The 15,849-nt window shown below is 30.6% G+C and overlaps 2 protein-coding genes and 1 long non-coding RNA gene across 5 annotated transcripts; 1 reads left to right on the top strand and 2 right to left on the bottom strand.

The window, feature by feature from the left end:
* Positions 1-1,119: 1,119 nt before the first annotated feature.
* On the top strand, positions 1,120-9,183 carry LOC118444630 (uncharacterized). 3 transcript variants are annotated; one of them, XM_085661703.1, is made up of 11 exons: positions 1,953-2,384; positions 4,274-4,366; positions 4,536-4,741; positions 4,815-4,961; positions 5,106-5,426; positions 5,572-5,695; positions 5,850-6,061; positions 6,153-6,298; positions 7,128-7,675; positions 7,778-8,196; positions 9,049-9,183. In XM_085661703.1, the coding sequence occupies exons 3-11, from the start codon at positions 4,616-4,618 to the stop codon at positions 9,166-9,168; spliced, it is 2,163 nt and encodes a 720-aa protein (XP_085517829.1). In that variant the 5' UTR covers positions 1,953-2,384; positions 4,274-4,366; positions 4,536-4,615; the 3' UTR covers positions 9,169-9,183. The 3 variants fall into 3 exon arrangements, with proteins under 3 accessions (XP_085517830.1, XP_085517829.1, XP_035728957.1); XM_085661704.1 differs by lacking the exons at positions 1,953-2,384; positions 4,274-4,366 and adding an exon at positions 1,120-1,486; XM_035873064.2 differs by lacking the exon at positions 4,274-4,366.
* LOC118444635 (uncharacterized) lies at positions 5,319-13,260 on the bottom strand. Its single transcript, XR_014983046.1, has 5 exons — positions 13,169-13,260; positions 8,138-8,202; positions 7,348-7,651; positions 7,090-7,215; positions 5,319-5,448 (listed from the first exon to the last, which is right to left on the bottom strand). It is a non-coding gene; the product is annotated as an uncharacterized LOC118444635 (long non-coding RNA).
* mRpL41 (mitochondrial ribosomal protein L41) lies at positions 11,908-12,914 on the bottom strand. Its single transcript, XM_085661705.1, has 3 exons — positions 12,799-12,914; positions 12,499-12,698; positions 11,908-12,378 (listed from the first exon to the last, which is right to left on the bottom strand). Exons 2-3 carry the CDS (start codon positions 12,656-12,658, stop codon positions 12,020-12,022), a joined length of 519 nt encoding a protein of 172 aa, XP_085517831.1. The 5' UTR covers positions 12,659-12,698; positions 12,799-12,914; the 3' UTR covers positions 11,908-12,019.
* Positions 13,261-15,849: the final 2,589 nt, after the last annotated feature.

The raw sequence follows: 15,849 nt of genomic DNA on the forward strand, positions 1-15,849 counted from the left end.
CAACGAGTCTTCCAAAGAAAGCGTATTACGTGATCATTGTCATTTGGAAACGAAATAATGTAATTGTATTGATTTCTATCGAATAAATCGATATCTATTTACATCATACATACATACATATATACATACATACGTACGTACATATATGTAATAGGAATTTCTCCTTGTACATTAGATAACAATGTAGAAAAAGAAAAGGAAAGAAGGAAAAGAGAAGAAAAGAAAAAAGAAAAAAAAGGAAAAGAAAAAATAAGCAGGAAAAAAAGAAAAAACAAAAAAAGAAAAAAAAGAAAAAAAGAAATGAAAAAAATAAAAAACATTGACGTAGTTCCATACCTTGAGAAAGATTTACGATCGATAAGAGGAGCTTATAAAGATAACAAGATTTACCCCAATAGGTTGCATATTGTGCATTTGTTGTTTAAATGTATTTCGCAATGACGTACGACGTTTTGTTAGCGACGTTCGTTCGACGAACTCGTTAAGTGCCCTACCCTCCATCCCTCCACCCTCGCAATACGGCCACGTAGCAACGTTAAGAAGTTGACTATGATAGTCTGAAGTTAACAACAACAAAGTAAACTTAACCTAAGAAATATATTTTAGTTAGGTGTTTGCTTCCCCCAGACCTCCCTCAATAGATCGATTTCTAATTTTATATATATATATATATATATAAAATAAAGTAGATAAAATTAATACTATTTTATCGAGTTAAGCTAATAAAAATATAAGTAAATAAGTACCTCACAAGTTCTGATTTGATCAGTAAGAATCTATCGAGACCAAAGTCTCGAAATATCGAATAAAACTCTCTTTCTCTCTCTCTCTCTCTATTGAATGTTAGGTTATCGAACGAAAGAATACCTTTGAGAAAAGAAAAGAGAATAAAAAAGAGTAAAGAGAAAGGAGAGAGAGAGAGAGAGAGAGAGAGAGAGAGAGAGAGAGAGAGAGAGAGAGAGAGAGAGAGAGAGAGAGAGAGAGAGAGAGAGAGAGAGAGAGAGGAAAAAAGAAGATAAAAGATAAAAGAGAAACAATAGAAGAACGAGTAGTCTAGAAGAATGTTAGCAATTCAATAGTGACGCGCGAACCAACCACGTGTGTCACGAGTTATTTGCTATTCAATTACACGGAGGAACAATTAACGGAGAAGCGAAAGAAAGAAAAAGAAAGAAAATCAAGAAGGAAGAATATAAAAGATAAAAAGAAACACAAGTCATGTAGTACTAGTAGTAGTAGTGGTAGTAGCAATAGTAGTAGTAGTAGTGTAGTAGTAGGAGAAGAAGAAGAAGAAGAAGAAGACGAATAAGAGGAAGAAGAAGAAGAAGAAGAATAAGAGGAAGAAGAAGAAAAAGAAGAAAGGATGAGGAACGGCGGTGGCACGTACAACGTACGTTGACGTCAATCGTCAAAGATAACGTATTATACGCGCACGGTACGATGGTTCGGGAAGGAATGAGGCGAGGAGAAGGAAGGAGGAAGCACGGTAAGAAGAAGTGGAGCGGCGGGTGTCGCGTTAGGTAGGTAGGTAGATAGGTAGGTAGGTAGATAGATAGGTAGATATAGATATAGATATATAGATATAGATATAGGTTAGGTATAGGTATAGGTATAGGTATAGGTATAGGTATAGGTAATAGGTATATGGGTAGATGGGCAGAGAGGGGAAGGGTGGAAGTCGGATAGGAGGGGGAAGAGGTGACGGAGAAGAGAGAGAGAGAGAGAGAAGAGAGGAATATAGGGGGGGGAGCGCGTCGGCGGCATCGCTCGCTAAGAATGGCCGGGGCTTCGCGGTGCGCGCCAGTCGAGTGAAGTACATACAGTGTGGATTGAAGTGGCGGTGGGAGGTGGTGGCGGTGGAGGAGAAGAGTCGAAGAGTAGAAGGTGGAGGTGGTAATAGTGGACGTGGAGGGGGTAGGAGGGGAAGCGGGCGTGAGAGCCCGCTCGTCGAGTGGGAGCGCCGAGAGAGCAGAGGGGTAACAAGATGGCTGCCGGTCAGTCGGTATCGAACCGTCGTGCCGTCACGAGAGTTTTGCGGACCGCGCGCGGTCACGGCACTTCTCCGTGACCGACGAATAGAGAATTTAAGAGAGAAAGAGAGAGAGAGAGAGAGAAAGAAATAAGAAAAGAAAAAGTGGAGAGAGAGAGAGAGAGAGAGAGAGAGAGAGAGAGAGAGAGAGAGAGAGAATAAGGAATATTCATTCATACGAGATATATATAAAAAAGAACGACGTGTCTCCACCGATGGAATCGTTCTTCTCCCGGTGCGACGTACCCCTCGAGGTCGACGATACCAACGTCTACGCTAATACTTATCTTCATCCTAGACCAGTCGAGACGTAAATCCTCGACTTTGGTCTTCATTGACCGGCTCTACTCGTTAAGTAAGTTTCGTATCGATCGACACTTATATCGTTGTTACTTTTTCTTTTTTTTTTTTTTCTTTTATTTTAAACCGTTGTTACTCCGATATCTGAGATTTATTTCTTACCTCTATCTTTTCTTTTTTTTACCCATCCCCTACTCATATGTCTTCCATTTTTTTCTTCTTCTTTTTTTCTGTTTTCTTCTTTTATTTTTCTTTTCTTCTTCTTCTTCTTCTTGGATTTTATCCAATGCAATTATTTAAGCGTTCAATTTAATTTCTTGCTCTTTCTCCCGCCCCCCTCCCCCTCGACTCTGAAGAGTACATCGATTTTCTTCTTTTCTTTCCTTTTCTTTTCCTTTCTCGTTTTTCTTCTTTTTATTCCTTTTCTTCTTCCCTCATCCTTCTTCTGTCTTACTCCATCTTTCTCTCTCTCTTTCTCTCTCTCTCTCTCTCTTTCGCTCTTTATCTCTCTTTCTTTCTTTCATTCTTTTTCTTTCTTTCTTTCTTTCTTTCTTTCTTTCTTTCTTTTTTTCTTTCTACTTTTGTCTCTTGCTTTTCTTCTTTCACCGATATATATCCTTATTGAAAGACCGCCGACGTTATCGATCGCCATAGGTCGATAGATACGTCGTACGAGGGGTAGTCCTCGATCCATGACGTCACTCACGAATACTTGCCGTACTTGTTGCGGAGAGAGAGACACAACGTCTATCCGGTAAAGAGAAGGAAGGAAGAAAGGAAAGAAAGAGAAAGAGAGAGAGAGAGAGCGCCGACCTTTCGCACTCTCTTTCGTCCCTAAAGACCAAAGACAAGGACGAGACCTTATTATTCGATCTTTCTTCGATCATTCTTCACTCATATATATATATATATATATATATATATATATATATATATATCCATACTGTGCTCGCTCTTTTATTGTGCATAAAATAATCTATAAAGAGATTTGCCTTTCATCTTTCTTTATAATTTTCTTTATATATATTTATTTATCCTTCTTCTTTTTTCTTATTTTTTTTTTTTTTTTTTTTTTTTTAATTCACTTTTTTTCTCTCTTTTTTTTCTTAGCTATATTTCATGCACTTTTTTTCTTTCTTTTTTTTTTCTTTTCTTTTTTTAATTTCAATATAAAAAATATCAATATTATTATCGTCTTATGATTCCTTTTATATCTTTACATTTCAATCGAAATCGTAAAAAAAAAACGAGATTATATATATATATATATATATATATGAACGACCCTGCTCATTTCTCGTAGCCTCGACAGTTGATTTTACTTACTACGTCAAAGGCCCGTCGTGTTTGCCAGTACGTAACTTCGCTAAACGCGAGAGTAGAGATACGTGCGAAGTAATAAAGGTGGGGGGTGGGTGTCCGGGGATGAGAGAGAGAAAGAGGGAAAGAATGAGGGAGAGAGAGAGAGAAAATCAAACGACAAACGCAAGTTATATACCTCGCGGCTATCCATGTAGAAGTTTTGAGAAAGAAACGTCTAGTCCATATGAAATACTTATCTCCTCGACGTTTCCTTCATTTTTCTCCCTAGCTCTTTCAATCACTTTAGACATTGTTTTTGTAACTCGTAGTTTTGTCTATTAGAAGCTCCTTCTTCTTCTTCTTCTTTTTTTTCTTTTTCTTCTTCTTTATGCCGGTTCTTACTCGTCCGTTTATAATTATCTTCCATTCTTTTCTCGTTTAAATTTTCTTTTAATTATTTTTCCTTTTTCTTCTTTTCTTTTCTTCTTCTTCTTCTTCTTTTTCTTCTTCTTCTTCTTTTTTTCTTTCTTTCTTCATAATGATCCTCTTTTAAAAGACTACCCACTAATGTCAGTGTCATGTAACTGTAAGGAGAAAAATAAAAAAAAATAAAAAAAAAAAATTGATTACGTACTGCTCCAGAATTGGAAATTTTTAATGAAATTTCTTTGGCAAATTGAAAATGAATAAACGGCGTTAAAGAAAATTTCTTTACTACGAAACAATTGATTTTAGGTAATGGCTTTTTTCTTTTTTCTCTTCTCTCTCTCTCCCTTTTTTTTAAAGACTTCTCTTGTTCGATAATGTCTTTGCCATTCTATTAATATTTTCTGCTAATGGGAATTCTATTGTTAATGATATTGTTATGAATTCTAGTAATTGGTCTTGTTCTCTTATGTTTTAGATCGTTAAAGAAAGAGACCGAAGACAGATTAGTATTCAAAATATAATTCTATTTGAAACGTGAAAGAACATTTTCTAAATATGGATACTGGTACTAGTCAGAGTAAAAAACAAATCCGTGTGGGTTTTTATGACATAGAAGGTACTATTGGTAAGGGAAACTTTGCCGTAGTGAAATTAGCTAGGCATAGGATTACCAAAACCGAGGTAAATATATTAATTCTTATCGTTTCATTATATTAAATACTTATTATACAATTTCTATTATCTCTTATTCCAGGTGGCCATCAAGATAATCGATAAGACACAACTAGATCCTACTAATCTGGAAAAAGTTTATAGAGAAGTTGAAATAATGAAGCAATTAGAACATCCTCATATTGTTAAATTATATCAAGTTATGGAAACTAAAAATATGATATATATGGTACGAAGAGATAAATTATTTTCTTTTTTTTTTTTTTTTTTTTTGTTTTTTGTTTTTTGTTTTTTGTTTTTTGTTTTTTGTTTTTAATTATATATCCTAATCTAAACCTGTGATTTTATATATATATATATATTTTCTACTTAGGTATGTGAATATGCAAGTAAAGGAGAGATATTCGATTACATAGCACAATATGGAAGAATGGGAGAACCACGAGCTCGGGCAACATTTGCCCAAATCCTATCCGCTGTTGAATATTGCCATGCGACAGGCATAGCTCACAGAGATTTGAAGGCTGAAAATTTGCTCCTAGATGCTCAAATGAACGTTAAGATTGCAGATTTTGGTTTTAGCAATAGATTTGCACCAGGAGAACGATTAAGTACTTGGTGCGGAAGCCCACCTTATGCTGCTCCAGAAGTATTTAGAGGAAAACATTATGCCGGTCCAGAAATTGACGTTTGGGTATGTATCTTTTATTCTTTATCTAAAACAAACAAAATTGTATGTCTGTTAAATGACGTTAAAAAAATAAAAAAAGAGAAAAAAGAGGAAAAGAAAAACAAAATAATAATAATAATAATAATAATATACTTGTATAATTTTACAGAGCTTAGGCGTTGTGTTATATGTATTAGTATGTGGTGCACTGCCCTTTGATGGATCTACTCTTCAATCATTAAGAGATCGCGTGTTGAGTGGTAGATTTCGTATTCCATATTTTATGAGTACAGGTACATTAATATTATACCACATATATACGTCAATTAGTTTATTATATATATATATATATATATATATATATTTTTATAGTCGATCTTAATCTGATTCATATATAACATTCTATTTCTTTCTTTTTATTTTTTTTTTATCTTCTTTTTTTCATAGATTGCGAAAGTCTTATACGTAAAATGTTAGTTTTGGAACCTGCAAAACGATACACGATTCCACAGATCAAAAGGCATCGTTGGATGGCAGGTTCGGCAGATACTGTTTGTTCTGCTATAATAACGAGATCATCACCATCTATTCAAGAACCTAATGAACAAATACTTCGACTTATGCATAGTTTAGGCATAGATATTACACGAACTAGACAGGTAAGAGATATCGTAGATAGAGAATTATCAAGATTAATTATTATTATTAATTTGTTAACATATTTATTTTTTTTTTTTTTTCCGCCAACAGTCCTTAGGAAATAGCAGTTACGATCATCACGCTGCTATTTATTTCTTGTTACTTGAAAGATTAAAGCAACATCGTGTTAGCAGTACGACGAATAATATTTGCTGGCCCACAGTTGCTAGATCGAAAGAAGATAAATTTAAATCAAGGTATATCTTTACTTATTTTTGCTTGATTTTTCCAAAAAGAAAAAAAGAAACAAAAAAAAAAAGAAAACAGATTAGTTTGTTTTTAAAGCGAACGTTAGAGAGAAAGAGAGAGAGAGAGAAAGAGGTCTACTTCCAATCCTGCCAGTCAAGAAAAATGATACAAAAGTATTATCCCATGTTAATCCTCTAATTTTTATTTACAGCAATAGCTTAGTGGGACGTTGATCTTTATTGATGGGTGATGGCGGAAATTGGAGAGATTTTGTCACGACAGGTTGAATTGGAAGCTCATTGCTGTCACTTTGTTTTTGGTAACTTTCTTTCTTTCATTTTCTTGCTTTCCTGTTCTTTTGCTTATTATCATTTTACAAAAGGCCAATATTGATGGAGTACATTATTGTTCTTTTTCTTAAGTTGTTATTATCATCTAAGATTAATAATTTTCTTCTTTGTTTTTTTTTTACGATTGGTTTTTTTTTTTTTTTAAGTTTCATTATCAGTTATTTTGATTATTACGAATTTAACATGTGTTTTTGTAATTACGAAAATTTTGTGTGGATGTATATATATATATATACATATATATATATATATATATATATATATATATATGCTTTGATGATGTATAATATGATTACCTTTTTCTCTTATGCTATAGTGATAAAAAGGAGATTATTAAGTAAGTTTGTGTCAATACAAGAGTGAGAGAGTGAGAGAGTGAGAGAGTGAGAGAGAGAAAAGTAAAAAAAGAAAAAATAAAAAGATGGAAAATGAGAAATCTTTTAATTTACCTTAAATATAATAAATCAATATTTCTACTTTGTTATAGAACAAGGGACGATGTTAGCAGAGGAGGTAAACGGTTCAGTTCAACGAGCTCTTCGACCGATGAAGGTTGTTGCAGTGCTGAAGGAGATCTAGAAGAAGGACCAAGCGGTGATGAGTTAAGAGAAGCACAGATTAAATTAGAAGAGCACAGGCTTGGCCTAGACCATGACATAAGTCAACGAATCGACAGTCAAATTGTCAATCGAAGATTAAGCGATTACCAACAACATTTTGATAGTCCACTTATGGATCCTATTGATCCTCCTAGTCGAACGACGTTGTTCCTTGCTGGTGGTAGCGGCAGTTCATCGTCCGATCTTTTCGAATCTAGTTTTGATTCTGGTTGTCCACCGGATTATACAGGAGCAAATTGTTTTACCAGCAGTTTACCTTCTTGCACTCCACCGCCACCTAAAAGTCCATCTCCAATAACTGGTAGAATATCGCGAGCCTCACAAGGACGTAGGGCATCCGACGGTGGACCAAGATTACTTTTCTGTCAACAAGGAGGTGGTGACAGACCAACTACAAGGCAACGAAGTATTCAAGGTAAGTTAATTTAAATTGTCTCACATTCTACATCATAAAGTGATTGTTTTTAAATTTATATAACATTAACTCAATTAATTATTTTATCAAATAATATTGCAGATTCAGGTAAAGCAAAAGGTCATTTGGATCTTGTACATTTGAGACCACCGTCTACGCCACCTCAAAATCAACCGCAATTTAAAATCCGCGGAGATTCCGGTACCCAGTTACAACTATTGGTACAACAACGTATGTTACAACAGAAACGAAATTTATATCACAGACATCGTGCCGGTGGAAGTCCAACTCCTATTCCAGTATCAACCAATACTACTAGTAGACGTATCGATCATGTATCGCGACAAGATAGTTATAAAATGGCTCAGAGAACGCAAATATTACCACCTTTATCTCAGGGACACGTCGATCCTGATTTTGATAGAGATAGGAAGCGAGAAGAAGAAAGGTGGAAGAGCTTACCATCTCGCTTAGCGGCAGATTGTCAGTTAGCTGAACGGACGCTCTTATGGAGTCAACAGGTAATGCTATAAAAGAATAAAAATGTAAAAATTTAATTATTATATATGTATATATATATATATGTATATGTATATGTATATGTATATGTATACGTATATGTATATATATATATATATATATAGAGAGAGAGGCTATGATTTTTTTTTAATGAAAACTGTGATACACAGCTATAAGAATTTTGGCTGTATGTTTTGTACTTATTCTATTTTTACATTTTTTACAAATTAAAGCTTTAGATCCTGCTTACTTGCTTCAATAGATTAATAGTAGTTAAAGTAGATTGTAAAGTTAAGATTCTGCCGGTTTGTTGTATTATTATTATTATTATTATTATTATTATTATTATTATTATTATTATTATCATTATCATTATTATTATTATTATTATTATCATTATGTGATCGTTATATAATATTATTATATTAGCACCTTTAATGCAGTGATTGTTATTCTTTGGTGAACTAATTTATGTTAAACGAAATAAACAGTTATGTTATTTAAGTTTTGGCCTACTTATTATACGATAAAATTGATTTCGATTCGTGCATGATGATCCCTTTTGTGTAAAATCAATGTGCAGTAAAAATTGTATTAATATTATATCTGCCCATGTTTTATATATTTAGTGCTTTGTATATTTTTATAATTAATAATTTGGCTATACATATATATATATATTATTATTATTATTATTATTATTATTATTATTATTATTATTAATCATCATATGTTCATCTGGTGAATATATGAATTCGTAATGTAATGGAATACAATAAATATTCATTAATTATAATGTACGTGCACGTGCCTTTGCTTAAAATTAAATTTTAACGCCTATTTGAACGTATCAGGTCGGACTAGGTGGAGGGGCATCATACTTGCCACCCGGCAGTGTTGGGGGGTTCTTGTGGCCCACTACAAACAACACGCATTCAACCATTTTTGAAAATGCTGGGGATCAAATGGAATAAATATCTGTCCTGTTGTATTTAGTAATAACTTAGAGATTTTGAGTCTGTAAAGCTAGATTAAGAGACACAACCAATATAATAAACAATATTGCCTTCCTAGTCTTTCCACATGATGTTATATTAGTATTATTGTGTACATTTGATCTTAGATTTCAAGCATGAAATATTGACGTATACATATTTTCTTTATAGTAACGCTTTTACGTTAAACAATATTGTATTCTCTAGCTTACACACCCAGAATCTCTAACCACGTGGATAGTACATGTTACTGAATGTCAAAAATTTATATGGTTTTTATAAACTCTCTTACGTAGAATATGTCATTATCTGACAACAATTACAACAATTATCCTTGTACACAAATCATATCTAACAGTACAGGGTTAATCTTTTTATGCAAAATGCAATAATTATAAATAAGATATTAAAATTGATTTAAAGAAATCTTTGTCATACAGTAGCATGTGCGCCTGCCTTATTACATGACTGATCCGATCGGTCGAATATCCAATTATATCATAGACTGATAATTAACAACAATAAAACACCAATCAAATTCATTTTGAAAAGATAAGTGGCATATGTCTTACTTCGTGAATGTTACTACTATGATGTTTTGATTGATTGACTATAGCAGGCAGAATATTCAATTGCTTATTCTTTTAGGAACATATTATTTAGATCACACATATGATAACTCTTATCAAATTTCTATCATATAAATGTTACCAATGATATTCTCTACTGCCACTGAATGAGAAGAACGCAAGTGTTCACAAATCAATGACAAGGTATTATAAACGTGTTTTAGTGTAAGCTGTAAGGGTGTGTAGTATTTACTTTTTCAATGGGGGAAAAAGTAAACAATATGATCGAATAAATTAAAATCGTTACACATCGATATAAAAAGGAAGACATATGCTACTTTTAGGAATTTTTTTTTGTTTTCTTTTTTTTTTTCTTTTTTTTTTTTCTTTCTTTTTTTTTGGACTAATAAAAGAGAGTGGAAATCACCAATAGAAATATAATTGTTCTTAATACATTTCATTGTTGTTGCTTTAATTAGAAAGAAATACTTTAATGATATTGAATGTACAAAAATTAGAATATGTTTTTAATCCTTCCACTCTTTTTAATGGTGCATAAACGTTATATTAGGAAATAATCATAATAACAAAAGAAAACAATAATATTAGTGGTAAAATGTAGTTGGCATGTAAGAATATGAAAGAAGTGCTGCATTCTGTAAAAATGTTTAACAGAAGTCATTAAATATATATGCTTTACAAATTCATGCATGAACTGTTATAAGAGACCAGACTTGAGATGCTTTGTCTAAGTGTAGTATAAAAAAAAAAGAAAAAAGAAATGAAATTAAAAAAAGAAAAAAAAGAAAAAGAAACAAAAAATACAATGATACATATGACATAGGATGATGGATAGAGCACCGAACAATAAGAAAAGAAAAATTTTATGGCAATCATTAAATTCAATATCTTAATTGTCAACTGTTTTCATCAAACCAAAAAATTACAAAAAAAAAAAAGAAAAAAAAGACATATACACTTTTTATATGTTTCCATTTTTTTAACAATAGGTCAATTTTACTCAAGGATTCTTGTCCAAAGCTCAGAGCATCAAAAATTTCATGTTTACAATAATAATAATAATGATGATGATGATTTTAATGATGTGAGATACCCAAGAGACTACATTTTTTTAAATAAAGCTTTTGTATTTTTACATAGATTTTTTAGCTTTGCACGATCGTATCTGTTAGGGAAAGATACATATAAACGAAATGGTATCGAACGAAAAATGTTTTTACATTTTGATATGAATACAGCACTTTTTATGCAAATACATAACCTTAGAATTTAGTAGTTTTAGTCAGTAGAGTGCAATACCGGCCGCGCACAACTGACAACGACTTTACTATTCGAATTTTCTGTCATTTTTTACCCAAAAAGAAAACAATCAAATTTTTGCTCAAAATCTTTTGATATGTGTAATCAATAGCCATTAAGTTAGCCTAATTCTCAAAAAAAAAAAAAAAAAAAAAAAAATAAATAAAAAAAGAAAAAAAATCTGTCATTCTAAAAAGGCGCGAACTTATATGTCTAAGACTCAGGAATTGAAATTTGTTTCTTAAACCACTTATTGACAGCAGATATATCCATTTAAAAAGTTGTCTTTTTGGAGCGATAGATTTATAATTTCCATGAAAACTGGCATCATTTACAAGGATGTATATCATTCATTTAACAGCAATAAAATTCATTTCATCTATGCGTATCAATATACACGCTAGTATATGTCTTTATTTTTAGTATGTACCTTGTAAAAAAAAAAAAAAAAAAAAAAAAAAGACTGTTTGTAAGATATTATTGATTATTGATTTTGCAATGCACGGTCTAACACAAATAATAACATCTGCGATATTTGGTAGAGCAATTATTTGCTATTGAATTAAGACTGCCACATGAGTTTACCATCATACAAAGATTATTATAAAACAAGTTATAAAGGTGTATATGGAAAACTCCATTTTTGTCCTCCTAGAGAAAATAGATATTTGCTCGTTTCTTTATTCGTTACAAATGATAGATCAGTAGTTACTGTTTATAAATCATTCTACATATGTAATACACGCGTGCATAGAATGTACCAAATAAAACATATGTGGATAAAAAAAAAAATGATTAATTCATTCCCTTATCTTCTTTAACATATATAGAAATACTTATTTATAATTTATTGTAACATCAAATATTACATCACATTTAATTTCAAACTCTTATGATATTTTAATGTATCTCATTACTATCGAATGATACGAAAATATCTTTTAATCTATAATAGTACTGTATTTACATCTATCATTTTCGCAAAAGATATCGGTACCAGTTCTTTTGGCACGATCTGCTGCTTCTTGCGGAGTAAGTTTTTCATATTCACTAGGATTCATAGGATCTCCATTTGGATCCAATTCTTGTTTATTAAAATCCTCTTCAATCTTTTCAGCATATATCTCATTAAAGAGATCTTTAGCGGTATATTCTCCTTGACTAATATTCTCTACCTTATACGATACATATGGTTTCAAAGTAAAACCTTCTAAAGATGGAACGATAAGTTCAGGTACCATTTCCGGAACATTAATCCATCTATTTCCTATCTTAAAACCTGTATCCCTTACTCCTCTTTCTAAATAAAGAATATAACAAATCAAATTTTAATTTACATATAATTTTAAATATTATTTTAAAAGAGGTTAAACAATATAGAGGTTAAACACAACATTTTCCTAAACAATTTTAAACTTACTGTCTATTGGATAATCCGGATAGGGATCTGTAGACTGCTTCTTTTTGAAATCTCGACTACCTCGTTTATTAAAAAATAAAAATTTACGAAAATTACGCTTTCCATAATTAACACACGAAGTTGAGATACCTCGTTGTAAAATCAAACACGAAGAGGCCATAATTGTATAATCGAAGGAAGAACAATTCAATATAATTAATCTATACCAAAAGTTAAACGAAAACGTAAATTTATAATAATTTTTCACACAATATAATAATCACAAGGAAATTATCGATGATTTCAAAGATACAAACTAACCTAACTTTTTGTAAAACCAATTGAATCAAATCAGAAAAAAGACCGCAACGAGTCGCTACAATCGAACTATGTTGGTAACAATCATTTAACTAAAATATTATTAACATTTAAAAATAACGATTAACAATCTTATGTTATATAATAACATAAATATGTAAATAATTAATTGGAAAAAATACTTTTCGAAAATTATAAACGCTATTAATTTACACCATTGTATATCACTAGTACATTACATATTACGTATTGCACACATAATAATTTAAATAAATTTTATAATATTAGAAAGAATTATATATATATATAAATATATATACATATATGTATTTAAATGTATTAATAATTATGAAGAAGATCAAACGATACTCACTCGTCGAAGTGTCGAACTAGACTGAACGTAATTGAGGTAGGTCAAAGCTCCGAACGTTTTCATTGTTGTTTACATTCCTTCACGCTAAGTTCTCACGACTTCCAATCGTTATTATCGTTCTAATCGATATTACGCGTCACTTTGAAACTGTTCTCTTTACACATCGTATTTTAACAATTAATTATTAACATTTAAACAAAATGAATATGATTATTTTAATATATAGTAACGTATGTACAACAAAAATTCATTGGCATCCATTATTGTTCCGTAATTAAATTTTTCTTGGCGCCAATATTTTCGTGGTCGCTATGGAAACGTTTACAGGAGCGTAACTATGAAAAAGACTCGAAGGGACTAATCTATATAGCGTTGCCTATATACAGGGGCATATTATATATATATATATATATATATATATATATATAAATTTATGAATATAATATAAATATTTAGAAGAGTCTTTGCGCTTTATAAACGATAAGTGATAAATGTTAAAATGAAAATAATTGAAATCTTAGAACATTTATTTTTTTTTTCTTTTTTTTCCTCTTTTCTCCAAAATTTTTAACAAAGACACACTTCCCTTTTTTATTCCAAAGTATTCTCATATTACCGAATGACTTCGAAATTGATTATTAAACTTAATACTTAATTTTTGTTGCATTGATTAATTAAGTTAAATATCGAAGAGAATCAATTTACACAAATATATATACGTATATATATATAAATATATATACATACACATACATATATACATACACATGTACGGGCACTCAAAAAATACGAGTGTCATATATTACACAAGATATATATATATATATATATATACATATATATATATATATTTTTTTTTTTGTAACTTTTTCTCTTCTTTAATATTCATCCGTCCAAGATTATTTTATCCCAATTACTTAAGAAAAATCATCATTCGCCACATAATTGATTTGTCGTTTCGATCCATTGCAATATAATAAGCGAAAGAAATAGAAGGAGGAAGTGCAAAAGGTTATAATAATTTCTTTTTATATTCAAAAGGAAGAAATGTAAAATGAGAATAAAAAAAAAGAAAAAAAAGAAAAAAAAAGAAAGAAAAAAAAGTAAAAGTAAACAAAATAAAAATTTCTATTAAAATATTCAGCGTCATTATATTTAATATTCTTAATAATATAGAAGCGGTCATATGTAATAAACCTTGATTAGAACGAACGTTAGGATAAAAATAAAACGATGAGTTATCTACCCATCATAATACATGCTATATATTATGAATGGCAAGATATTATAGATAGAAAAAGATGCCACGAAATCTGACGATACGAGGTTGTTGTTATTGTTATTGTTGATGTTGTTCTTATTTCCTTCAAGAAATAGTAATTACATTATACCTAAAAATAGTAATTACATAATTGTTCCTTCGGTACAGAAAAATTCATTTTAATTTGATGGCTCTTAGAGATCAAAAGCGGGCGGGAGGTGGTTGGGAGGGGACTATAGGATGGAAGAAAGGGTTGGGGAAAAGGGGAGTCTAAGAAAAGGGATGAATGAGGGGAGATGATGAACAAAGGTACGTCTAAATTATGTATATATATATATGTATGTATGTATGTAAGTATGTATGTACGTATGTATGTAAAATCGTTATCTAAGCTCCTACATATCCAGATTTCGCAATATCCTTGTAAATATTCAGATAGAAAATATTGATTAACTTCTCACTGGTGTGTCGAGATCGACAAATTTCGATCGTTTACTTGAATTCCATACACTCACACATTCATACACGCTATTTACGATCTCTTTCTCTCTCTCTCTCCCTCTCTCTCTCTCTCTCTCTCTCTCTCCCTCTTTTTTTCTCTTGTTTCACGAAGCATTATGAAAAAAGCGCGATGCTGCGATTAATAGAACACAATATACATATATGTGTGTGTGTTTGTGTATATATGTATGTATGTATGTATGTATGTATGTAAGTACATACATTTTGATGTTCTGTATTAAAAAAAAGGAAAAATGAAAAAAAAAAAAAGAAAAAAAAAGAAAGTGGATGAGAGACGAAAAAAAACCAAATTCTTATACAATTTCAATTGCTGCGAACGTATGTTCTTTTTTCTTTATGTTGTTGTTATTATTATTATTATTATTATTATTATTATTATTATTATTATTATTATTATTATTATTATTATTATTATTATTATTATTATTATTCGGACATTGTGCAGGTTCAACGAGATATTGTTTCTTTCTTAATTATAATTAAAAAGGATGAATTATACAACAGTTACATTATCGATATTTTTGTAAATTTTAAATAAAAAGCTTATAAGAGAATACGTAGATTTATTAAAATTAATTAATTAAACGATATTTCAATACTTTAACAAGCACCCAACGATTTAATCCTTTCTTCCTTTCTTTCATTCCTTTTTTTTTCTTTTTTTTTTTCTTTTTTTTTTGTCTTTTAAATTTCAATAATTTTTCTGAGGTAATATATAATATTATATAAAATCGATGATAATCAGTTAATCATTTTTCTGCGCAATGTCCAGAATTCTTTCTACAAACACACACGTGTTTACTCATTATATATATGTATAAGTATATATAATAAGTGAAATTTATATATATATATATATATGTTATGTATATATATAAATTAACACCCTTCCATATGA

The sequence above is a fragment of the Vespa mandarinia genome, chromosome 15, assembly GCF_050613455.1.
Source record: "Vespa mandarinia isolate Hongniang chromosome 15, ASM5061345v1, whole genome shotgun sequence".
Taxonomy (NCBI): Eukaryota; Metazoa; Arthropoda; class Insecta; order Hymenoptera; family Vespidae; genus Vespa; species Vespa mandarinia.

Excerpts from the sequence above, each read along its gene's own strand:
- LOC118444630 (XM_085661704.1), top strand. The coding sequence starts at position 4,616 with ATGGATACTGGTACTAGTCAGAGTAAAAAACAAATCCGTGTGGGTTTT. Across the intron at positions 4,962-5,105 it reads CTAAAAATATGATATATATG|GTATGTGAATATGCAAGTAA; the intron begins GTACGAAGAGAT and ends TTTTCTACTTAG. Across the intron at positions 6,299-7,127 it reads GAAGATAAATTTAAATCAAG|AACAAGGGACGATGTTAGCA; the intron begins GTATATCTTTAC and ends ACTTTGTTATAG.
- mRpL41 (XM_085661705.1), bottom strand. The coding sequence starts at position 12,658 with ATGGCCTCTTCGTGTTTGATTTTACAACGAGGTATCTCAACTTCGTGT. Across the intron at positions 12,379-12,498 it reads TCCGGATTATCCAATAGACA|AAAGAGGAGTAAGGGATACA; the intron begins GTAAGTTTAAAA and ends TTCTTTATTTAG.